Source organism: Pithys albifrons, chromosome 34 (genome assembly GCF_047495875.1).
Source record: "Pithys albifrons albifrons isolate INPA30051 chromosome 34, PitAlb_v1, whole genome shotgun sequence".
In the NCBI taxonomy this organism is placed as follows: domain Eukaryota; kingdom Metazoa; phylum Chordata; class Aves; order Passeriformes; family Thamnophilidae; genus Pithys; species Pithys albifrons.
The window spans coordinates 1,235,021-1,259,697 of NC_092491.1; the positions used below are offsets into that span (position 1 = coordinate 1,235,021).

At 53.3% G+C, this 24,677-nt stretch overlaps 1 protein-coding gene across 2 annotated transcripts; it reads right to left on the reverse strand.

Moving 5' to 3' along the window:
• Positions 1-4,329: 4,329 nt before the first annotated feature.
• LOC139684180 (serine/threonine-protein kinase pim-1-like) lies at positions 4,330-9,928 on the reverse strand. 2 transcript variants are annotated; one of them, XM_071579789.1, is made up of 8 exons: positions 9,770-9,928; positions 9,581-9,631; positions 9,008-9,374; positions 8,178-8,354; positions 7,791-7,900; positions 6,215-7,520; positions 5,480-5,552; positions 4,330-4,957 (listed from the first exon to the last, which is right to left on the reverse strand). In XM_071579789.1, exons 1-5 carry the CDS (start codon positions 9,839-9,841, stop codon positions 7,794-7,796), a joined length of 774 nt encoding a protein of 257 aa, XP_071435890.1. In that variant the 5' UTR covers positions 9,842-9,928; the 3' UTR covers positions 4,330-4,957; positions 5,480-5,552; positions 6,215-7,520; positions 7,791-7,793. The 2 variants fall into 2 exon arrangements, with proteins under 2 accessions (XP_071435890.1, XP_071435889.1); XM_071579788.1 differs by having other exon boundaries at positions 7,766-7,900.
• Between the last annotated feature and the right edge of the window lie 14,749 nt (positions 9,929-24,677).

A 24,677-nucleotide genomic window follows, 5' to 3' on the forward strand; every position in this document is an offset into this window, starting at 1 on the left:
GACACTGAATGATCTGACAAATTCATGCAGCACAACCATCAAATTCCTCAAAACTAAGGCCTTGAGCTAAAAGCTGTGCTGAAAGCAAAGAAAATTAAAAGCAACTACTTTATTTTGCAATAATGCAGCCTAATGCATATTTCAATCAGTGGTAAGTCAAGGCATCTACATTCTACAGGTGGTTTTTTGGTCTTTAAAGATGCATCCATCAGTCATGTCAGACATCAGAGAATAGACACACACACACACGCTGGCATCTTGACAAGTCTTTGCAATTGTGCCACAAAAACAGCAACAGCACTTCAGCAGGGGCTTTTAGGAGAAGGCTACTGCATCTGTAACAGCAGCACAACTGTCACCATCAAAAAATTCACCAAAAAAATCTACAAGTCATTTTTAGAGCAATTTGTTTAGCTGACTTCATTTATCATTTGTTGCTCTTGACTTGGTTTTTACTTGCACTTCTGTCACTTCTTTATTCTTTTTCTGATGTTAATGTCACTGCTGTTCTCCCCCGATTTTTTTTTTTGAGATCCATAAAATTATTTATTTAATATCATCTTTCTTTTTCTCTTTTTGCTTTTTCCATAGTTTTCTCTCCCTTTATATTTTTAGAATATTTAGTGAAAGTACTAATTGACAATACACTTAAAAGCTACAAATGCAACCTTATTCTAATGACTTAAACCTTAACCAAATTAACATTACTCTGCTAACTCAATTAACACTTTAAATCTTAACTTATTCTGCTTAACATCTTAATTTATTAACAAATTAAAAACACTATTCGATTTTACCCAAAATCCTTATTTTCATAACAAATTAAAAATAATATTCTATTAGCTTAACAACTATCTTAAGAAAAGAAGGAACTTTATCCTATCTGCTTAACATCATTATCTGTAACAAATGAAAAACATTCCTGCAGGCACTGTCAGTGATGCATCAAGAAACTTAAGAAACCTTAACAGAAATAGAACAACACTACACAACATTATTTCTATAAACTTGTTATGTTGCATCAAGTCTTATATTCATAAAAAGCAGAGCTTAACATTTCTTATTCTTATAATTCTAGTGTTACTTGTGGTAAATATGCATTCTTGTATTTAAAAGAACAGATCCTAACCAATCTAATGTTATATAACCAAAACCATTCTCTGCTTTAATTCACTTCAGAACTCCTAAGAAGAGCTGTTTGAAAATGCTTAATTTCAACAGATGGAAACACCTCAATTACTATCAGGTGTTATGAATTTTGAATCTGAAGGATCAAATTAAAAGCTTTAATCAGTCACTCACATGTTCAGGTAACTGATCTTGATTCAGTCACAGGAAACTGGTTGTTCTCATCCATCGCTGACTTCAACCTGTGGAGACAAAAATAGAAACTTTTCTCCAAATTATTAACAGCTGACAACATTCTATAACTTTTAAACAAGAACCAAATAACAGAGAAATCAGTTCAACAGATCCCTTCTAGGCTTCTCTGTTGCCCTCCAATTGCTGGAGAAAGCAGCTGCATTTTGGCTGTGCATGATGTCCTGTACGGCTGTGACACAGGGCACCAGGTGCCTGTCCCGTTGTCTCGAAGGCAGCTGGGCTGATGTTTGTTAGAGCGGGGTCACTCACGCTGCTCTCTGGGTCACTGACAGGCTCGCAGACTGTCAGGGGTGCGCTGGAACCACAACAACCAGAGCCCTTTGGGAGACTACATCACCCAGGGGTGTGTGCAAGGAGCTGATGTCGCATCAAAGCTCCGCCTGCCCACGGTGACGTCCCCGAGGGACCCGCCTCCCTCCCCATCGGAGGGGGGGCCGGCCCCTCCCATCCCAGAGTGGCAGCGCCACTTTCAAATTTCACAGCAAAAATCCTCTCAGCATCGAAAACCTGGAATGGGGGGGTTGTCTTTGCAAGCACAGTTCTCCTCCCAGTTCCCGTGTCGCGCTGTCTTTCTGTCTTGTGCCGGTTCCGGGACCCCTCGCAGGGCGGCGGGGACGGCGGGCGGGAGCGGCGGGGGGTGCAGCGATCCCCGAAAGCGGCGGGAGCTGGACCCGCACGGCGGCGGCGGCCGGGGCTGGGGGGGTGGAGGCGGCGGGAGCGAGAAGAGGCGGCGGCGGCGGGACGTGGGGCGGGGGGGGCAGTGCCCTCGCAGCGGAGCCAACACGGAGCCACAGCGAGAGCCGGCGGGAGCGGGGGGAGAGGCGAGGGGTCCGCCAGAGCCTGTGCGCGACCCCCAAAGGTGTCCCCCAGGTCAGCCCGCAGGGGGGGGGCGGCGGGAGCGAGAGCCGATCGCGGCCAGCGCGGAAAACCGCGGCAGTCCCTTCGGGTTTTATGTCCCGCAACGCATCCCTTGCAAGCTTCTTCCTAATTCTGAGTTTATACCAGAGGCTTCTCCTCATGGCCCCCACGTAAACCGCTTAAACGCCGTAACATCGGGAAAAAAAAAGGTCTCTTTTCTTGTGCCCACTTTCAAAACTACTGTAAAGTCCAGAAATGAAGGCAAATCCCTTTCTTAGACAGGATATAAAGAGAAGAGCTTATCCCCATCTCTTCCCCAACCGCTTGCCCACCTGAATTTTTGAGCAAGATTTGCCGGACGACTTTTCCTGTCGCTCCATGACGCGTCTTTTCTGTCTCAGGCTCCGCGGGGCACAGCGGTCCTGCCTGACCACCGGGGCAGTGGTCCCTCTCGGCTGGAAACTTCTCCGCCTTTCATCCTCGTGTCCTACTGCTTCTCCTTCAGGGTGCAGGGGTGGGGAAATGCAGCCATGGAGGGAATATCTTCCTCATGGTCCGAGGGTATCAGCCGTATTCGGGCGCCAGTTAAAGTAAACAAACTTTCACGGACAGAAAGGACTTCACCAACAAGCTTATGAAGTTTATAGTGAAGAACCTTCCTGGTTCCGTGTAGGCACCTGGGTGAATGCAGAGGGAGGAACATCCATGGGGACACAGACTGACATTGGAAATTCCTTGGGGAGAGGGGATTTGTTAACATTAGACACCCAGAAATCTCACCTGCTCTATCCAATCATTTCCTCAGCTGGCATCAAGAAATGCAGGATAATCTTCAAACTCTTTTCCAACCTCTTTCATTCTGTTTCTCATTCTCTATGTCCTATGATGCCCCCAGTCTAAACCTGTGGACACTTGACCCAGACACAAAATACTTTTATTTTGTTTTGATTTTGTTTTGATCTATTTCATCCCTTAAAAATGCAGGATATTTGGGTAAAATAAAGAAAGTGAACAAGAACACCTAAACCCTCACTATTTTACTGGAATTTGGGGGAAATGGGAGTTTGGAGGATTTTGTGGATTCTGTGGGGATTTGGTGGAATTTTCTCCATTGCTTCTTACTCCAAGAGCCCAAAGGGATTGATCTGTCACCTCAAACCCCCTCAATTCCACGCCAAAATTACCTGATCTCACAGTCCCCTCAAAATGCCCAAAATGGGTGGGATGAGGATTTGCAAGGGTTGGGATATGAATTGGGAGAGGTAGGATAGGAGTCAGGGTGGGGTGGGATGGGGGAAATTGGGCTTGGGAAGGGTGTCTTCATGCCCGGAGTGGCTGGAATGGGAATTGGGAGGGGTGGGATGGGGTCTCGAATTGGAAAGCTGAAGGCTGGGATTGATGACACCATGGGGAACAACCCCATTCCTGAGGGCATTTTGGAGTATCTCCTAATCCTTCAGCTGGAGGACACTCAGGGTAGCCCTCGTTGCAGTTCCAACTTCCTCTGCAGGGGCCGAGGATCTCTGCTCTGTGGGGACCAGGGAGAGGACCTGAGGGAATGGCCTGAAGTTGTGTCAGGGCAGGTTTAGGGTGGATGTTAGAAAAAAAGGTCTTCCCCAGAGGGTGGTTGAGCACTGACCAGGCTCCCCAGGGCAGCGGTCACAGCACCAAGACTGCCAGAGCTCAAGGAGCGTTTGGATGATACTCTGGGGCACAGGATGTGACTCTCAGGGATGGTCCTGTGCAGAGCTAAAGGTTGGACTGGATGATCTTTGGAGGTCCCTTCCAACTCAGCGTATTCTGTCTTCTGTGATCCCCTCCATCCTCTCCTATGGAACAGCTCCTCCAGTGCAGCTGCCAAAGCCCCAGAGCCTCCAGCCCTGGCCACCCCAAGCTCCCCTGCCCCAACCTGCTGCGGGCCTTGCAAAAGCAACAAACTACAGAAAGATTTTACAGTGTAAGAATCTTTATAATAACATCAGTCTATAAAATGTATTTACATTATAAGGGCCTATGTAACAACAATAATCCATGGAACATATTTACACAAGGACAACATAACAATATATAAAACACACAGATACAGAACACATTTACACTATAAGGGTCTTTATAAAAACAACAATCTTCTTTGTAAAGTCAGCAATTATAAAACATACAAAATGACCACCCGTTGACTGCAATTGCCCAAAGCACAAGTGGAAACAAAGTCACCAAAGGCATTTATTTAGGGACAACTTGGGTTTTTAGAGGGTTCTGAGGGAAGGTTCTGGAACTTGGCAGTGACTGGACAAGGGTGTGGGCAGAGTGTGTAACTGGGCAACCAGACAGCCAATGGGGAACAACTCATCAAAAGTGGGAACAGCAACCAAAAGGAATCCAGGGATTAGGGCAAAGATGAGAAAAACTATGAGGGGAAGAAGATAACATGCTGAGAATGCAGGGATGGAACCACCAGGCGAATAACCGTGAGCAGAAATACCACAAACGGGTAACAATAAACCTTCAAAAAGTAAGAACCGTACAAAAAAACATGCAACTCAAACTTCAGCAGTGAAAGTCTCCAGTTTGTCTGGTCCAGGTTGGTCCACAGCCCCATCATCCTAGTAAGTCCACCTTCTGAAATGTTCTTTCCAGTCCTCATAATTAAAGCATTCACCCACAGTAAAATATATGTACAGAAGTGGCATATCCATGTCCATCCTGTCCATCAGTCCTGGAAATAAAGCAAGGGCACGGTCATTCCTATCACAGCATTTTAGAACAGTCTCCACATAAACCAATCACTGCCAGGCTGCAGGTGATGGATTACACATGGGTTGGAGAGGACTTCCCGAGTCCTTCTGTGTCCACTTTGCACCCTCACAGGACTGCTGAGAATGGGGCCAGCTCTCCTGAGGCTCAGCCAAGAGGCACTGCCCTCATCCAGCACCCACTCCCAGCTCCTCTTCTCCTCCCACAGCACCCACAGGGACCCCTGAACCTCTGCTAATTAGGCCCAAATTACTCAGACTCTGCATCAGGATGTGAGGCTCAAGCCCTCACTTTTCAGCCCATGCCTGGGGGATGCAGCCAGGCAGGAGCAGCCTTTCAGCTCTTGGGGGGATGCAAGGAGCAAGAAGTAGCTGCTGGAAAAAACCCCTGGGAGTGGTGAGCTGCTTCCCAGCCCATGCCAGCACAGTGCCACACACGGAGAAGCCTGCTGGGGGACCACAACCCCTTGCTCCACTGTCTTTACCTGCCATCAAAGGAATAGCACAGGAGAGCTCTGGCTGAGCAGGTGCCACCTCTGGAAGAAGGTCTTCTTCCACCTGCAAAGGAGTCAGAGGGAAAATGTGATAAAACAAAGAGAAAAAAGAATGGCACAGAGCAAAAGCTGAGGAAACCACAGAGCCAATGGAAAGGAAAGTGTGCTGCTTGTGGGTCTGGGGCTCACCGCCTGCCCCACACTGCAGGAGCCCAGGCTGCAGGTGAGACCCACACCAGCATGGACACAGCTCTGTCCCAGCAAGTGAGGGGGGCTGCAGCACCACGGAGAGCAGTCAGGAGGGGAAATTATATGAAAAATGCCACAAAACCAAAAGCAGGCAGGAAATATTAACAAGAACATTAATCAAAGAACCAGACACGGTTAAAGGACCCAGGAGTACACACAAATGGTAGCACCCCATCAGGGTCCTCTGCAACATCCACCCTGCAAGGGGAGATCTTCACTCACCCACCAGCCCCTGCCTGCCCTCCTTGAGCCAAAATAAGGAGGGTTTTTCCTCCTGTCAAGCTCTGCAGCCTTGGGCACTGTTCACACTCAAGCTGCAGGTCCCACAGCAGAGACCACACCTTGGAGCTCACAGGCCAAGAGAGAAGACAGCAGGGCAACAACAAGCTTTGAACCTCCATCCCCATCCCCTCAGATTGAGGAGAGAGGAGGAGGATGCTCCTGTAGACAAACCACACCACAGAACAGCTGTCCCACCTCATGCTCACTCCTCCTTAACTCCCACTCCCGGCAGCAGGCTCAGAGCTGCTCCAGCAGGTCGGGCTCCAGGCTCTGCTCCTGCTCTGGCATTTCCAGGAGCAGAGGGTCAGAGAGCTTCAGCCATTCGGCCCGCTGAGGGTCAACAGGAATCATAACACATCAGATCCACAGGGATCAATAGCACATGGCTGGACACATGGGCTCAGGGAAAAACAGCTTCCCTTCAGAATATGGGGGTAACCAGCCTCTTGTGCAGGATTTATTCCCTCTCCCACACTGCCACAGGGGTGCTGACCCACCGGGTCTCAGCAGATCCACAGAAATGCCAAAATACCTGTGGCAAAGATGCTTCCCCCATCAAAGGGGCAGGTAACTATGACCATCCTTTCCTTTGACAAAAACAACTAGCTTTAATCCCACGTAACAGTCAGCCCAGGGCACTGCCAGGTTTGCAGGACACCCCCCTGGGAACCCTGGAAAGAAGCCCAGCTTCCAGGGCTATGTATCAGCTCCTCACCTACCCCACCAGGATGGGTGGGAGCCGTTTGTCTGATCTGTACTTACAAGTCTCTGAGAAGATTTCACAGCCCCCCAGGCCTGTCCTGATGCTTAACATCCTTAGAGCTAAAGAGCTTTTATCTTAGTGAAATCTTCTCTACTACCAAAGAAGCCCCTCTATACCTGCTCCCATGGAAGCTGCGGGGACAGCCAGGCAGCATCCCCAAAGAGCAGCCTCCTGCACCCACAGGGCTGTTATCACGTCCCCTATACCCCTTCCTCCCTCCTGCATATCTTCCCTAGAAGAAATAACCCCAAGGCCTTCTTCAGAGGTCATTTTCCCTTCAATCTCTCATCCCCCCAACTCTCCTATTCTGCACTCAACTGCAAACCAAACCAGCCGCTGCACAGGTTCTGCAGCCCCACCTTTGTGTTGGTTTCTGTCAGGCCCACTCCCCCTGCCCCAGCCCCTGCCCAGGGCTGGGTGAGGCTCTCGTTTCACAACCAGCCCAGACCTCCCCTCCACCCCCTGCCAAGGAGCAGCTTGGCTGTGGGCTGAAGAATTAATAGCATTTCCCACCAGCAAAGGGGGGAACCTTCAATAGCCAGCCAGGCCCACATCTGGGAGCATCGCCCTGGGGGTGTACTCATCTGTAAACTAGGTGTGGAAGACAGCTTTGATGGTGGTGCCAGCTTCAAAGTCCATCATCTTCAGGTGGGCATTGTCCAGGTCAACAAAGAGGCCTTGATGTCTCTGGCAGCAGGCCCACCCAATACAGCTTCTCCAAGGGCTCCTTCTCCATCCCTGTGGGCGAGACCAGGCTGTCAGCATTGTGCCAAGGGCTCCAGCTCTCAGCAAAGCAGGGCGAGCAAAACCAGGTTGGATGGTGGCCAGCAATGCATGGAAGACCAGGTGTCCAGCTCAGCTCCCACACTAAGAGGTGAGATGCGTTTCCATGTGCTAATCTACCCCTAGTGCCACACTTATGCCAGAAAAGTCTGGTTTTCTTTGCTTCTTATTGCCAGGAGATGTGTGGAGCGGTTACTTGCCAGGTCCCTCGATCAAACAAAGCACCTTCTAGGGCAGGTGCATGCCCTGCACCCAAGGATGGCAGAATAGGTCTTCCAGTGATGGTCTCTCTGAGGGGCGGATGGACAAACACCACTTGATAAGGTGTCGGCACTCTGGGGGAGAGAAACCAGAAACTGACAGTCAGCTGGAGAAGGATCCTGTCCCCTTTGTCCCACTGTCTGTGTGCCCAGGCCATTCTGGGGGCACTCAGAGCTGCATCCAAACTTCCCAATTACTTCTCTGTTTTGGAGGAGAGCAGGATGGCAGGACATGTGCCACCTCCTCCAGCCAACCAGGGGATATAAACAGCTTCAAGAGCAGGATCCACATGAGCCCGCTGCCAACTCCCAACACCATTATTCCCCCCATGCCACAAAGATGGGTATCCACCTCGAGAGACCGGTTGTGGGAACAGGAGCTGCCCCCCCATGGTGCTCCAGCCTTGCAGGAAAGGGTGCTTCCCGCAGACCATCTGGTAGAGCAGGATGCCCAGGGACCAGATTGTTGCCCCCTCGCCGTGGTAGTACTTGTGGTGGATCCACTCCGGCGGACTGTATGACAGTGTTCCTATGGAATACAGACAGAGCTCACCAGGGGGATGCTTCCTGCTCCCAGACCCTCGCCTGAGCATCCCTGGGGATGTGGCACCTGCCCCACTGCCACACGCTGGGACCCGCTGCCTTCTCACCAGCACCTGACAGCAGCTTACAAACTCTGGGTTGTAGGAGAAGCCACCGGTGTCCAAGAGGGCAGCAGAAGTCCTGGGAAGGCCCAACCATCACCCACAAGGAACAAACCCACCCAGTGGTGAGGAAAAGCCATGCCTTCTCCCTGCCCCACTGCACTGCCCTCAACAGTTAATCATAAGACAAGGCAAACAAGGGGAGCAGAGCAGCCCATGACCTTCCTGGCATGCACACCTAACCAGCTGCTGCAGGAGTTCTGAGCCCTCCTCTCTGCTACCCTCACCGGTGTTTTTATCAGGCTGGCTCCGCCCTGTACCCACTCCAGCCCAGGTCGGGATGAGTGGTGAGGGCTGGCAGCAAGGCTGGGGACTGGCTTGCAATAGCTCACCCACCCCATCCCAATCCTAAAGCAACTTGGCTGGAGAATTAATCCCATTCTCTCTCAGATTAATGGGGAGTCCCCAGTGCAGCATGGCCATGCAATGCCTGAGGTGCCGGTACCAGGAGCATCCCCCTGGGTGGGTGTGGGCTCACCTGCAAACTGGGTGTACACCCTGTCCCGAAGGAACGTGCCGCATCCAAAGTCAATGAGTTTCAGGTTGCCGGTGGCCAGGTCGAGGAGGATGTTTTCAGGCTTGATGTCACGGTGCAGGACGCCACAGCTGGTGCAGTGCTGTACAGCCTTCAGCACTTGACAGAACAGCTTCCAGGCCACCTCCTCTGGCAGGAACTTCCACTCCCGGATTAAGTGGAAGAGGTCCTGAGACCACTGTGGACGCTCCATCACCAACAAGAAAGCGTTGGAGAGCTCAAACCACTCCAGGAGCTGGATGACACCAGGAAACCCAGTGGACACCTTGTTCAGCAGCACGATCTCCAGGGGCGCCCGGGTGCCGTCGGGCTGCGGGGGGACCACGATGTCGTCAGTGCCACTGATGATGTGTCACAGCTCTGTCTGGTATCCCTTACCCAGCCTGGGATGCTCCCGCCCCGCACTGACCCCACGCCCGCTCTCCCTCCAAGCGTCCTGGCGGCTTCCACCCTCCCGGGCTCGGCTCCTCCCGTCCCGTCCCGCCCCGCTTGTTCCCGCTGGCCCCGCTCACTCACCAGCTTGCCCCAGTGCCGGATGCGATTCCGACGCACGAGTTTGATGGCCACCTGCGAGCCAAGGGGAGCAGCGGACTGAGCCCGCTGCCCGACCCGCACAACCCTCCTTCTCCTCCTCATGTTCCTCCTCCTTCTCTTCCTCCTCCTCCTCCTCCTCCTCCTCCGCCCGCCGCCGGCCCCGCCACTCACCGGGGCTCCGTCCTCGAGGCGAGTCCCCGCATAGACTTTGCCGAAGCCGCCACTGCCCAGCAGCGAACCCATCCGGTAGCGCCTGTACAGGAGCTCCTTCGCCTTCCCTGCGGGCGAGACGTGGCCGGCAGCGTTCGACCCGGGGCCCGGCACGGTCCCCGAGCGCCCCTCGACCGCCTTGGGTTGGGTTTCCCCAACCGCCTTGGGCTGGGTATCCCCGACCGCCTTGGGTTGGGTATCCCCCACCGCCTTGGGCTGGGTATCCCCGACCGCCTTGGGTTGGGTTTCCCCGACCGCCTTGGGCTGGGTTTCCCCGACCGCCTTGGGCTGGGTATCCCCGACCGCCTTGGGCTGGGTTTCCCCGGCCGCCTTGGGTTGGGTTTCCCCGACCGCCTTGGGCTGGGTATCCCCGACCGCCTTGGGCTGGGTTTCCCCGACCGCCTTGGGCTGGGTTTCCCCGATCGCCTTGGGCTGGGTATCCCCGATCGCCTTGGGCTGGGTATCCCCGACCGCCCCAGGCACCGGCCGCTCGCTGCTCGCGGCCGCGCTGCCGAGCGGCGGAGCTCTGGCAGGGGAAGCCGCAGACGAGGCGGCAGCGGCCGCGGCGCCGGTGTCCTCTGACAGCCCTGGGAGGCACCGGGGCCGGACCCCCAGCAGGGGCAGCCCTCGGGCTCGGGCTCGGGCTCGGGCTCGGGCTCGGGCTCGGGCTCGGGCTCGGGCTCGGGCTCGGGCTCGGGCTCGGGCTCGGACTCGGGCTCCGGCCCGGAGCCGGAGCAGGCGGAGCCAAGGGGCGGCGAGGCCGAGCCCGTCCCACAGCCAGCCGCAGATTCTCGTCCAGCAGCGCCGCAGCCGGCACGCCGAGACTCGGGCAAAGGCGAGAGCGCGCCGGGCCAGGCAGGGGCGGGGACGGGGCGGCCCCGGCCAGGAGCGGGGGAGGGACACCGGGGCCATGGCCCGGGCCGCCAGGGGCAGGGGGAGACCGGGAAAGGGAGAGGGACACCGCGGGAGGGACAGCGGGAGAGGGACAACGGGAGAGGGTGCGGGACACCGGGAGAGGGACACCGAGGGTGCGGGGCACCGGAGAGCAAGAGGAGGAAAAGAGTAATAGTATGTGCGAGAGCGAATCGCTGCTGCCGCCGCTGTCGCCGCTGCCGCCGCTGTCGCCGCTGTCGCCAAAGTGCCAGGGCCGTTTGTCCGTTTGTCCGTCGCCCGTTTGTCCCCGCGCGCCCCGCGGGCAACTCCTCCGCTCCGAAGCAGCCCCGGCCGGAGCCACCGACTTTTTCAGCTGCCTCTTCACTTTATTAAATAAACTCCTTTGGCGGCAACCTTGCCCCTTGCCGCCGATGCTCGGCATCTCCCGGACCCATCCCGCCCGTTCGTCCTGCCCTGCCGTCGCTTCCTCCCATGCCAAGCGGACTTGTCCCTGTTCTTTGGGAAGGCATTTGCTCGGTGAGCAGCCCCGGGGCGTCTGGCCAGCGCCAGTCAGAGCAAGAGCCAGAGCCAGCCCGGGGGAGGGCAGAACAGGACGATGGGGAGGGAGAAATCCAGCCCCTTGGGGTCAGCGCAGCTCCCCAGTGGCACCAGGGCTGTTTGTGTTCTCCTGTCCGGTTACAGGGGGAAATTGGAGACTGTGGAGAGAATTAAAAAGAATAGAAGTACAACACTGGTTTTGCTGCCATTTGGATGCCAGACCATACTAATAAATCCAGGTTTAATTTGGAATGCACACGATTTAGCAGCTTTTGCAGTACACAATATCAGCTCCCCTTCAAGGGACAATGGGAAAAGTGTGGGAGAGCAGGAGAAAAGGGGGACTGGGACCTCCAAACTGAGTGGGAAAGGAGGCGAGACTTTGAAACCGAGCAGGGCAGGGGGGAAGCAACACTCCCAAACTGAGCTGGGTGGGAGCTGGGGATTGTGGGGACGATGGGAAAGGGGGGCAAGATGGGAGAAAAGGGGTGTTGGACAGGGGGCAGGGGAGCAGAGGACAAGGGATTCTCACAGGGCTCCCCCCTGTCCTCCATCACTTGAGCCCAGGGGCTCTGTGGGGGATGGATCCACACTGGGGGGGGGTCCCCAAACTCCCTGTCCATCCCTGGGAGCTGATGGGCGTGTTCCCCCCACCCAGAAGTCAGTGCTGCAGCAGCTGTGGGGCAGAGTGGGGTGGCAAAAGGAGGTCCAGGGTGGGCCCCTGAGCTCCCAATGTGCTGTGACAGCTGGGGGCTGCTGGGGGAGAGGAAGTGGCACCCCATGACCTGTGTCCCTGCACCCCCAGGCGTGTTTCAGTTCCCGGGAAAAGCTGAGTGTCACTTCTCAAAAGGCCCTGGCCTGGAGGATGGTGGACAGGTACAGCTACAACCAGGAGCAGCTCGGGCACCTCATCAGTGATTTGGGAACTTTGGTGGGGAACAGCCCATGTGGGGAGACCCAGGCCAGGCACTGGAACAGCCAATGGGAATTTCTGGAGAACAGACAGGCTCAGGGGGACACGGACTGCTGACACAACTATGAGATCATGGCCACGTTCACCCAGCCTGGGCACCCCCAATTTTGGGGAAACCTCCCTCAGATCCCCCCAGAACAGCCAAGTCCTCAAAAACATCTCTCTGAATCCCCAAATTCCCCCCAAATCCCAATAACATGTTGGAGTTTACATGTCTTTGTTTGATTTCTTTATTTTTACCCCAGTTTGGGGTGGTTTTAAGGGATGAAATGGAACAAATAAAAATCAAAGCCCAAAGAAAAGGATTTGTATGTCAGCATCATGTGAGTCTCCATGGGGTTGGGTTGGGTGGGTGCAAGAGCCTTTTTTGAAGAGGTTTCCACACCACTGTCTCCAAACTCTTGGTCTTTGCCCCAGTCTGTCACCCCTTGGCTGTAGAAGATGCTTGGGGGGCAGAGAGAATCATGGAATTATTTAAGTTGGAAAAGTCCTTAAAGATCATCCAGTGTTGCTTGATGGCACCAAAAGAAACAATTAGACAGAGCAGGAGAGACGTTTGGAGGTCAAAAGTCAACAAATCAGCTCTTCCCAATGAATTTCCAATGTCTGTCTGTGTCCCTGTGGATGTTTCTCCCTCTGTGTTCACCCAAGTGCCTACAGGGAACCAGGAGGATGTGGAGACCAGGAATGGATCCCAGTGTGGATCACCAGGAATGTGGGTCACCAGATCTGTTACCAGTGTGTGTCCTCCGATGGGTCACGAAGTTGGGGAGCAGCAAACAAAGCTCTTCCCACAGTCAGGGCACTTGTAGGGCCTCCCTTACTGGTGGCTGTGTCAGCATCTGGTCAAGGCACAGGGAAACTCTTCCAACACTCAGGACACTCACAGGGCCTCTCCACAGTGTGAATGCGCTGGTGGTTCATGAGGTTGGAGCTGTGGCTGAAGCTCTTCTCACACTTCCCACACTTGTACGGCCTCTCCCCGGTGTGTATGTTCCAGTGGGTGACAAGATTGGAGTTCTGGTTGAAGCTCTTCCTGCAGCTGGTGCAGCAGAGTGGCCTCTGCCCCATGCGCATGGGCTGATGCCTGAGGAGACACAAATTGATCTTAATCCAATTTCCACACTCAAAACACTCATAGGGCTGGATCAGGTTGGAGCTGCTGCTGAAGCCCTTCCCACATTCCCCACATGTGTATGGCCTTTCCCCGGTGTGGGTATTCTAGTGGAGGATCAGGTTGGAACTCCAGCAGAAGCACTTCCCACATTCCAAGCACTTGTACGGCTTCTCCCCAGAGTGAAGCCGCTCACAGACTTCCAGGTCGCAGCTCCAGCTGAAGCTTCAGCCGCCTTCCCCACACACGGTGGGTCTTTCATCCTTGGAGCACCCTGGGTTGGCTTTGGAGCCCCCACCACCACCCCACCCCACCCCCCAGGTATCTCCCTGGCTTTTCCTCCCCAGTGACTTCCTGCATCCTGGAGCTGTTCAAAACAGCCTCTGCCACCAGGTTCTGCTGGGGGGATTTGTCCTCTGTGCTCTCCGTGCTCCCCGTGCTCAGCACGGGACCTGGGGCAGGAGGGAACAAGGACAGGCAGGGGATTTGCCTCCAGGCCACAGGGAAGGCCAAGGAGATCCCCCCAAACCCGGCCCCGGCAGGACGGCGTCGGCAGCGGGGCTGTCCTGCAGCCGGGGCCATGCTGGGCTGGAAGATGCAGCACAAGAGAGGGACAAAGGGACACTGACTTCCTCCTCACCTGCCTGGGGGTCCCGGGGCATCTTCCTCTTCCTCGCAGCCTCCTCCTCCGCCCAGTCAAGCTCTGGGACATGGAAATTCTGGGTTTGGGGGAAAAACCAGATGTGAGCACACTGGGTTGGGGATTCCTCCTGCCCAAGTCCATCTCTAGAAGTCACTAGGTATCCTGTGTCCATAAAAACCTCCAAAACATCAAGATTTATCCCCAAAAGACCCTCCCAGGTGTTGCCCCTCTCTGGTCTCCTCAACTCGCTTTTCCTGTTCCAAGTGTCCATCGTGATAGAACAAAGCCTGCCATCCAGAGGGGTGGAAGACAGTCCTGAAAAGAAAAAGAGCTGTTCAAGGGCAGGAGATAGATGGAAATGGGATATGGCTTTGAGATCATATGGTATGAAATAAGGGGTGGAATGTGATGTGTTTGATAAACCCCACAACTCAGATTAAAGCTTTACTTTTATAGTAGGCCCAAGCCAAATTTAGTAGGCCTTGTAGACCCCAGAGGCAGGATGGGTCAGCTGCCATTAAACAGCCTATGATGTATTTCAGATCATATGATGTCAAATCGGTATAAAAGAAATGGGGAGGAGGAGTTTCTTTCTCTTCTCTTCATGGTCGCTGTTCAGGGAGGACATGCTGTGACCGTGTCAGAGCATTAGGCCTCACTGCCACCCCACTGCTACTTTATCTTGGGGAAGTAAACATTTTATTGTTAGCTTCTCTTTTTCTTCTGTTTGGGTATCTCTCGGGAGGTGAGTGGGGTGTCCAGAGTGGTGGATTTTGCCGTTCGGTGGGGAGGTGTAGAGTTGTTATTATCTTTTGCTTTTGTGTCTATGTGTTATATTGCATTTTGCTTTCAATTTTCTCTTTTCTGCGTAAATAAAGAAACTCTTTCTGGTTTAAGTTTCAGTTTTTCCCTCCCTTTCCCTTGGCAGGGTGGGGAGAAGGCTGCATTGCTGTGGTGAATACTTGGCATTTTGCTAAGGTAAAACCACAATGCCTTGCCTTGCCTTGCCTTGCCTTGCCTTGCCTTGCCTTTCCTTACCTTGCCTTGCCTTGCCTTGCCTTGTTTTGCCTTACCTTGCCTTGCCTTGCCTTGCCTTTCCTTACCTTGCCTTGCCTTACCTTGCCTTGCCTCGCCTCGCCTCGCCTTGCCTTACCTTGCCTTCCCTTGTCTTGCCTTACCTTGCCTTGCCTTGCCTTGCCTTGCCCTGCCTTGCCTTGCCTTGCGTTGCCTTGCCTTGCCTTGCCTTGCCTTGCCTTGCCTTGCCTTCCCTTCCCTTCCCTTCCCTTCCCTCCCCTTGCCTTCCCTTCCCTTGCCTTGCCTTGCCTACTGTTCCACTGCCCTGCCTTACTTGCCCTTCCCTTGCCTTGCATGGCCAGGGAGGAGCAGGAAAGGCAAAGCAAGAGAGTTGCAGGCAAAGCTTTACAAGGGAAGGGAAAGGTAGGGAAGGGAAGACACAGCAGGAGTAGGTAATGTTAGGAAAGAGAAGGGTAGGCAAGGCAAGACATGGATAGACAAGAGAAGGCACGGAAGGTGTAGGACAGGCAAAGCAAGGGAGGGTTTAGCAAGGGAGGCATAGGAAAGACAATGCAGGTGAGTAGTAGGCAAGGAAAGTGTGAGAAATAAAAAGAGAGGGTTCGTTGTGGGAGGTGTGGAAGGAAGGGGTTTTGGTTGATTTGAACAGTTGAATTAAAAGGTTCTGTGTTAATTGCTTTTTGGAAAAGCGGAATGGCCCTGTAAGGGGGGGATTTCTCCACATGCAGGTCAGACAGGCGGATTTGGCGGGCAGTCTGTGAGGCAGCAGCCTCAGCAGGGGGGCTGTTGTCAGGGTCTGCAGCCGGTGGTAGGGCCTGTTAGGGCGACTGGATGGGCCAATCAGCGTTGATGACGCAGCAAGAAATTGCCCAAAGAAGGCAGTGAAGAAGTGAAGTGATGGAGTAACCTCGAATCAGCAGGCACGGGACCATACATGGACTATGGAGGGATGGACTCCTGGAGGGGAGGGAAGAGGGCGTGGGGTGAAGGAAATAAATGGGGGTGACCTCCCCCTCCCCCGTGTGCTCCCCAGTGTCTTCGCTGTGGCGAGGCACCCTGTGCGTGCAGTTTGGCCATTAAACCCTATTTTGTTTGCTCCTTCAACTCGTCTCTCTAAAAATTCTTTGAGCCGAGATTTTTCTCACAGAATCACTCTGTGTTCCAACCTGGAGTCACTCTGTGTTCCCACCAAAAGTCACTGTGTGTTCCCATCTGGTACCACCATTGTTTCCCACCTCGATCCACTCTGTGTTCCCACCTGGATTATCTGTCTGTTCCCACCGGAACTCACTGTGTGTTCCCACCTGGAGCCTCTGTCTGTTTCCACCTGGAGACACTGTGTTCTCCCACATGGAGGCGCAGTGTGTTGCCACCTGGAGTCCCTGTCTGTTCCCACCTCGAGGCACTATGTGTTACCACCTGTAGTGACTCTGTGTTCACACCTGGAGTCACAGTGTGTTCCTGCCTGGAGTCACTGGATGTTCCCACCTCCTGTAACAGTCTGTGCCCACCTGGAATCGCTTTGTGTTGCCACCTGAAGTCACAGTGTGTTCCCACCTGTAGTCACTGTGTGTTCCCGACGGGAGCCACTCTGTGTTCCCAACTGGACTCACTCTGTGCTCCCACATTGAGAAACTCTGTGTTCACACCTGGAGTCACTGTGTTTCCACCTGGAGTGACTCTGTGTTCCTGCCTGGAGTCATTGTGTGTTCCCACCTGGAGCTTTCTGTGTTCCCACCAGGAGCTTTGTGTGTTCCCACCTGGAGCTTTCTGTGTTCCCACCAGGATCTTTGTGTGCAATCTGTGTTCCCACCTGGAGTGGCTCTTCCCACCTGGATTCACTGTGTGTTCCCACCTGGAGCTTTGTGTATTCCCATCTGGAGTTTTGTGTGTTCCCACCTGGAGTCACTGTGTATTCCCAGGTGGAGTCACTCTGTCTTCCCACCTGGGGTCACAGTGTGTTCTCAACTGAAGTGGCTCTTCCCACCGGGATTCACTGTGTGTACCCAATTGGAGTCACCCTGTGTTCCCACCTAGAGCTCCCGTGTTTTCCCACCTGGATTCTCTGTGTGTTCCTACCTCGAGTCACTGTATATTCCCACCTAGAATCACTGTGTATTTCCACCTGGAGCTCTGTCTGTTCCCACCTGGAGTCACCGTGTGTTCCCACATGGAGTCACTGTGCGTTCCCACATGGAGTCAGTGTTTGTATCCACCTGGAGCTCTGAGAGTTCCCACCTGGAGTCACTGTGTGTTCCCACCTGGTGCTCTGAGTGTTCCCACCTAGAGTCACTGTGTGTTCCCACCTAGAATCACTCACTGCCTGTTCTAACCTGGAGTCACTGTGTGTTCTCACCTGGAGTGACAGTGTGTTCCCACCTGGAGTCACTGCCTGTTCTACCCTGGATCCGTGCTCTGTTCCCACCTGGAGTTGCCGTGTGTTTCCACATGGAGTCACTCTGTGTTTCCACATGCAGTCACTGTGTGTTCCCACCTGGAGTCACTGTGTTTTCTCACCTGGATCCGCACTCTTTTCCCACCAGGAGCAGCCGTGTGTTCCTACCTGGAGTCTCTGTGTCTTCCCACAACGACTCACTGTGTGTTCCCTCCTGGCCTCACTGTGTGTTCCAACTTGGAGTCACTCTGTTTTGCCACCTGGACTCAGTGTGTGTTCCCACCTGGAGTCACTGTGTGTTACTACATGGAGTCACTGTGTATTCCCACCTGGAGTTTTGTACATTCCCACCTGGAGTTCTGTGTATCCCCACATGAATTTTTTTCTGTTCCCACCTGGAGTCACTCTGTGTTCCCACGGGAGCCCTCTATGTTCTCACCTGGAGACACCATTTATTCCAACCTGGATTCACTGTGTGTTCCCACCTGCAGTCACTGTGTGTTCCCACCTGGACTCATTGTGTGTTCCCACCTGGATACAGTGTGTGCTTACACCTGGAGTCACTGTGTGTTCCCACCTGGATACAGTGTGTGCTTACACCTCGAGACACTGTGTGTTCCCACCTGGAGAACACTGTGTGTTCACACCTGGGGTCAGTGTTTCTGCCCATCTCGAGTCACTGTGTGTTCTCACCTGGATCCACACTGTTTTCCCACCTGGAGACGCCGTGTGTTTCGACATGGAGTCACTGCATGTTCCAACCTGGAGTCACGGTGTGTTCCCACCTAGAGCTCTGTGTGTTCTCACCTAGATCCGCACTGTTTTCCCACCTGGAGACAACGTGTGTTTCGACATGGAGTCACTGCGTGTTCCGGCTTGGAGACACCGTATATTCCCACCCGGAATTTTGAATGTTCCCAGCTGAAGTCACTGTATTCCCGCATGGACTCCCTGCCTCTTCTCACCTGGTGTCACTGTGTGTTCCCATCTGAACACACTGTGTGTTCCCACCTGCAGTTGCTGTGTGTTCCCACCTGGAATCACTGTGTGTGCCCATCTGCTGCCACCATTTATTACCACCCGGAACCAGTGTGTGTTCCCAACTGGAGTCACAGGGTGTTCCCACCTGGAATCACTGCTTGTTCCCAGCAGCAACAACCGTGAGTTCCCACCTGGAGTCTCTTTGTATTCCCACCTGTAGTCACTGTGTTTTGCCGCCTTGAGTCACTGTATATTCCCACTATAAGTCACTGTGTGTTCCCACCTGGAGTCACTGTGTTTTCCCACCTGGAGACACCATTTCTTCCCATCTGGAGTCACCCTGTGTTCTCATTTGCAGTAACTGTGTATTCCCTCCTGGAGTCACTGTGTTTTGCCAGCTGGAGTCACTTTGACTTTCCACCTGGACTCACTGTGTGTTCCCACCTGGAGTCACTGTGTGTTCCCACCTGGAGTCACTGTGTGTTCACACCTGTACTCACTGTGATTTCTCACCTGTAAATCTCTGTGTGTTTCCACCTGGAGTCACTCTGTGTTCCCACCTGGAGTCACTGTGTGTTCCCACCTGGAGTCACTGTGTGTTCCCACCTGGAGTCACTGCGTGTTCGCAGCCCGAACCGCTGTGTTTTCTTACCTGGAGTCACTGTGTCTTCAGACCTGGAGTCACTGCGTGTTCCCACCTTGAGTCACTCTTTGTTCCGAGCTGGAGCTCTGTGTGTTCCCACCTGGAGTCAGTGTGTGTTCACACCTGAAGTCCCTTTGTGTTCCCACCTTGAATCACTGTGTCTTGCCACCTGGAGTAACTGTGTGTTTCCACCTGGAGACACCATTTCTTCCCACTTGGAGTCACCCTGTGTTCCCATGTGAAGTCACCGTGTGTTCCCACCTCGAGTCACTGTGTCTTCCCACCTGGTACCACCGTTTCTTCCCACCTGGAGTCACAGTGTGTTCCCACCTGGAATTAACTGTGTGTTCCAATAGGTAGTGATGGTGTTTAACCACATGGAGTTACTGTGTGCTCCCTTTTGGTGCCACAATTTTTTCCCACCTGGATCCACTCTGTGTTCCCACCTGGAGTCACTGTGTGTTCCCACCTGGAGCTCGTGGTATTTCCACCTGCAGTCACTGTGTGTTCACACCTGGAGACACTGTGTGTTCCTTCATGGAGCCACCATTTCTTCCCACCTGGAATCAATCTCTATTCCCACTTGGAGTCACTGTGTCTTCCCACCTGGATCAACCATTTGTTCCCACCTGGAGTCATTGTGTCTTCCCACCTGGATCAACCATTTATTCCCACCTGGACTCACTATGTTTTCCCACTTGGCGTCACTGTGTGTTTCCATCTGGAGCCACTGAGTCTTTCCACTTGGAGTCATCATGTGTTCCCACCTTTATCCATTCCATGTTCCTACCTGGAGCCGTTGTGTGTTCCCACCTGGAGTCAGTGCCTGTTCCCACCTGGAGTCACTCTGAGTTCCCACCTGGAGCTTTGGATGTTCCCACCTGGAGTTACTGATGTTTGCCATCTGGAGTCACTGTGTCTTCCCACCTGGAGCCACCATGTGTTCCCACCAGGAGTCACTCTGTGTTCCCAGATGGAGTCATTGCGTGTTGCCACCTGGAGCCACTGTATGTTCCCACCGGGATTCACTGTGTGTTCCCACATGGAGCCACCATTTCTTCCCACCTGGACTCAATATGTGTTGCCATCTGGAGTCACTGTCTCTTCCCACCTGGAGCCACCATTTGTTCCCACCAGGAGTCACTGTGTGTTCCTACCTGGAGTCGTTGTGTCTTCCCACATTCATCCATTCCATGTTCCCACCAGGAGCCGTTGTGTCTTCCCACCTCTAGTCACTGAGTGTTCCCATCTGGAGCCACTGTGTGTTCCCACCTGGAGTCACTAAACGTTCCCACCTAGAGTCACTGTGTGTTCCTACGTGGAGTCACTCTGTGTTCCCATCTGGAGTAACTGTGTGTTCCCACCTTGAGTCTCTGTGTGTTGCCACATGGAGACAATGTTTGTTCCCACCTGCAGCTCAGTGTGTTCCCATCTGGAGTCACTGGGTGTTCCCAACTGGAGCTTCCGTGTGTTCCCACCTGAAGCCACGGTGAGATCCCACCTGGAGTCACTCTGTGTTCCAACCTGGACTCACTTTGTGTTCCCACCTGGATCCACTGTGTATTCTCACCTGGAGTCACTGTGTGTTCCCACCTGGAGTCACTGTCTATTCCCACATGGAGCTCTGTGTGTTCCCACCAGTGGTCACTGTGTGTTCCCACCTGGAGTCACTGTCTGTTTCCACCAGGGTCACTGTGTATTCTGACTTGGAGTCACTCCGTGTTCTTACCTGGAGTCACTGTGTGTTCGCACCTGGAATAACTTTGTGTTCCCACATAATGTCACTGTGTGTTCCCACCTGGATTCACTGTGTATTCCCATCTGGAATCACTGTGTGTTCCTGCTTGATGTCACTGTGTGTTCCCACCTGCAGACACTCTGTGTTCCCACCTGGAGCCACTGTGTATTCCCACCTGGTGTAACAGTGTGTTTGCACCGGGAGCCACCCTTTGTTCAAACCTGGAGTCACTGTGTGTTCCCACATTTATTCACTGTGTGTTCCCACCTGGAGTCACTGTGTGTTCCCACATTTATTCACTGTGTGTTCCCACCTGGAGTAACAGTGTGTTCCCACATTTATTCACTGTGTGGTCCCACCTGGACTCATTGTGAGTTCTTACCTGGATCCGCACTGTGTTCCCCCCTGGAGCCGCCGTGTATTCCCACCTGGAGTCACTGTGTGTTCCTACATGGAGTCACTGTCTGATCCCACCTGGAGTCACTGTGTGTTCCCACCTGGAGTCAAGGTTTGTTCCCACCTGGAGCCACTGTGTCTTCCCACGTGAAGTCACTCTGTGTTCCCACCTGGAGTCATTCTGTCTTCCCAGCTGGACTCACTGTATCTTCCCACCTGGAGTTACAGTTTGTTGCCACCTTGTGTCACTTTGTGTTCCCACCTGGATCTTCCACGTATTTCCACCTGGAGCCACTGTTTCTTCCCATCTAGAGTCACTCTGTGTTCCCCCCTGGATTTACTGCCTGTTCCCACCTGGAGTCACCATGAGTTCCCACCTGGCATTCCTGTGTGTTCCCAGCTGGAGTCACTGTGTATTTCCACCTGGAATCACTGTGTGTTCCCACCTGGATTCACTGCTCTTTACCACCTGTAGTCACGGTGTGTTCCCACGTGTAGCTCGGGGTGTTCCAAACTGGAGTCTCTGTGTGCTCCCACCTGGAGTCACTGTGTGTTCCCACGTGGAGTCACTGTGTGTTCCCACATAGAGTCAAGGTGTTTTGCCACCTGTACTCACTGTTTGTTTCCACCCAGAGCCACAATTTGTTACCACCTGGAGTCAGTCTTTGTTCCCACCAGGAGTCACTGTTTGTTTCCAACTGGAGTCACTGTGTTTTCCCACCTGGATTCACTCTGTGTGTTCCCACCTGAAGCCACTCTGTGTTCCCACTTGAGTCACTGTGTGTTCCCACCTGGAGTCAATATGTGTTCTCACCTGGAGCCAACATTTCTTCCCACCTGGAGGAACTCTGTATTCTCACCTGGAGTCAAAGTGTCTTCCCACCAGGAGTCACTGTTTGTTCTCACCTGGAGCTTAGTATGTTTATACCTGGAGTCACTGTGTGATCCCACCTGGAGTCACTGTGTTTTCCCTCCTGGAGTCAAGGGATGTTCCTAAATGGAGTCACTGTGTGTTTCCACCTGCAGACTCTTTGTATTCCCACCTGGAGCCACCATTTGTTCCCACCTGGACTCACTGTGTGTTCCCACCTGGAGTCACAGTGTGTTCCCACCTGGATCATCCACTTGTTTCCACCAGGAGTCACTGTGTGATCCCACCTGGAGTCACTGTCTGATCCCACCCGGACTCACTGTGTGTTCCCACCTGGAGCTTAGTATGTTTACACCTGGAATCACTGTGTGATCCCACCTGGAGTCACTGTGTCTTCCCACCTATAGTCTCCAGAAGGGAACACACAGTGACTGCAGGCGAGAACACAGAGTGAATAAAGGTGGGAAAACAGAGTGAGTCCAGGTGGGAACACACAGTGCTCCTGGTGGGAACCCACAGAGAATCCAGGTGGAAACACACTGTGACTCCAGGTTGGAACACAGAGTGAGCCCAGGTGGGCACATAGAGTGACTCCAGGTGGGAACACTGAGTGCCTTCAGGTGGTAACACACGGAAGTTGCAGGTGAAAACACACAGTGATTCCAGGTAACAACAGACAGTGACTCCAGGTGGGAACAGATGGCGTCTCCAGGTGGGAACACAGGGCAGATCCAGGTAGGAAGACACAGTGACTCCAGGTGGGAACACACAGTGACTCCAGATGGGAACACACAGTGAGTCCAGATGGAAACACACAGTGAGTCCAGGTGGGAACAGAAAGTGACTCCAGGTAAGTACACGGAGTGACTCCAAGTCGGAATACACGGTGACTCCAGGTGGAAACAGACAGTGACTCCAGGTGAGAACACAGAGTGACTTCAGGTGGGAGCACACAGAGCTCCAGGTGGGAACACACAAAGCTCCGGGCTGGAACACACAGTGACTCCAGGTTGGAACACACAGTGACTCCATGTGATAACACACAGTAGATCCAGGTGGAAGCACTCAGTGAATCCAGGAAGAAACATGGTGCAGCTCCAGGTGGGAAGACACAGCGACTCCAGGTGAGAATACACAGTGGATCCAGGTGGGAACACAAAGTGAGTCCAGGCTGGAACACAGAGTGACTCCAGGTGGGATCTCACCGTGGCTTCAGGTGGGAACACACAGAAGCTCCAGTTGGGAACACCCAGTGACTCCAGATAGGAACACACTGAGCTGCAGGTGGGAACAAACATTGTCTCCATGTGGCAACACACAGAGACTCAAGGTGGGAACACAAAGTTACTCCAGATGGGAACACAGAGTGACTCCAGGTGGGAACACACAGTGACTCTAGCTGGGAACGTTTAGTGACTCCAGGTGGGAACACACAGTGGCTCCAGATGGGAACACTCAGTGACTAGAGGTGGGAACACACAACGGCTTGTGGTGGGAACATGGAATGGATGAATGTGGGAAGACACAATGACTCCAAGTAGGAACACACAGTGACTCCATCTGGGAACAAATGGTGGCTCCAGGTGGGAAGAGACAGTGACTCTAGGTGGGAACACACAGTGCATTCAGGTGGGAACACACAGCCACTCCAGGTTGGAATACACATTCACTCCATGTAGTAACACACAGTGACTCCAGGTGGGAACACACAGTGACTACAGGTGGGAACACAGAGTGACTCCATGTGGAAACATATGGCGGCTCCAGGTGGGAACACAGCACGGATCCAGGGTAGAACAGGCAGTGACTCCCGGTTAGAACAGGCAGTGAGTGATTCTAGGTGGGAACACACAGTGATTCCAGGTGGGAATAGAGATTGACTCCAGGCGGGAACAAATGGTGGCTCCATGTAGGAACACACAGTGACTCTAAGTGGGAACAGACAGTGACTCCAGGTGGGAAAACACAGGGACTCCAGGTGGGAAAACACAGTTATGTCAGGTGGGAACGCAGAGTGACTCTATGTGGGAATACACAGGTAGCCCAGGTGGCAACACACAATTACTCCAGGTGGAAGCACGTGGAAGATCCAGGTGGGAACACACAGTGACTCCAGATGAGAACACACAATGAGTCCAGGTGGGAACACACAGAGCTCCAGCTCGGAACAAAGAGTGACTCAAGGTGGGAAGACACAGTGACTCCAGGTAAGAAAACACAGTGGTTCGACCTGCGAAAACAAAGTGACTCCAGGTGGGAACACAGAGTGACTCCAGGTGGGAACACACAGTGACTCCAGGTGGGAACTCACAGTGACTCCAGGTGGGAACACACACTGACTTCAGGTGGGAACAGGCAGTGACTCCAGGTGGGAACACAGAGTGACTCCAGGTGGGAACACACAGAACTCCAGGTGGGAACAGTCAAATTTCAGGTGGGAATACACAGAACTCCAGGTGGGAATGTACAAAACTCCAGGTGGGAATACACAATGACTCCATGTAGTAACACACACTGACCCAGGTGGGAACACACACTGAGTCCAGGTAGCAAAACAGAGTGACTCCAAGTTGGAACACACAGTGAGGCCAGGAGGGAACACACAGTGAGTCGATGTGGGAACACACAGAGACTCCAGGTGGGATCACATGG

What these genes read in the sequence shown, in the direction of transcription:
- LOC139684180 (XM_071579789.1), bottom strand. Translation starts at nt 9,841, where the DNA reads ATGGGTTCGCTGCTGGGCAGTGGCGGCTTCGGCAAAGTCTATGCGGGG. An exon ending in GCCTCGAGGACGGAGCCCCG is followed by an intron (nt 9,632 to 9,769) that starts GTGAGTGGCGGG and finishes CTTGGCTCGCAG; the next exon opens with GTGGCCATCAAACTCGTGCG. An exon ending in CCCACAACCGGTCTCTCGAG is followed by an intron (nt 7,901 to 8,177) that starts GTGGATACCCAT and finishes TCTCTCCCCCAG; the next exon opens with AGTGCCGACACCTTATCAAG.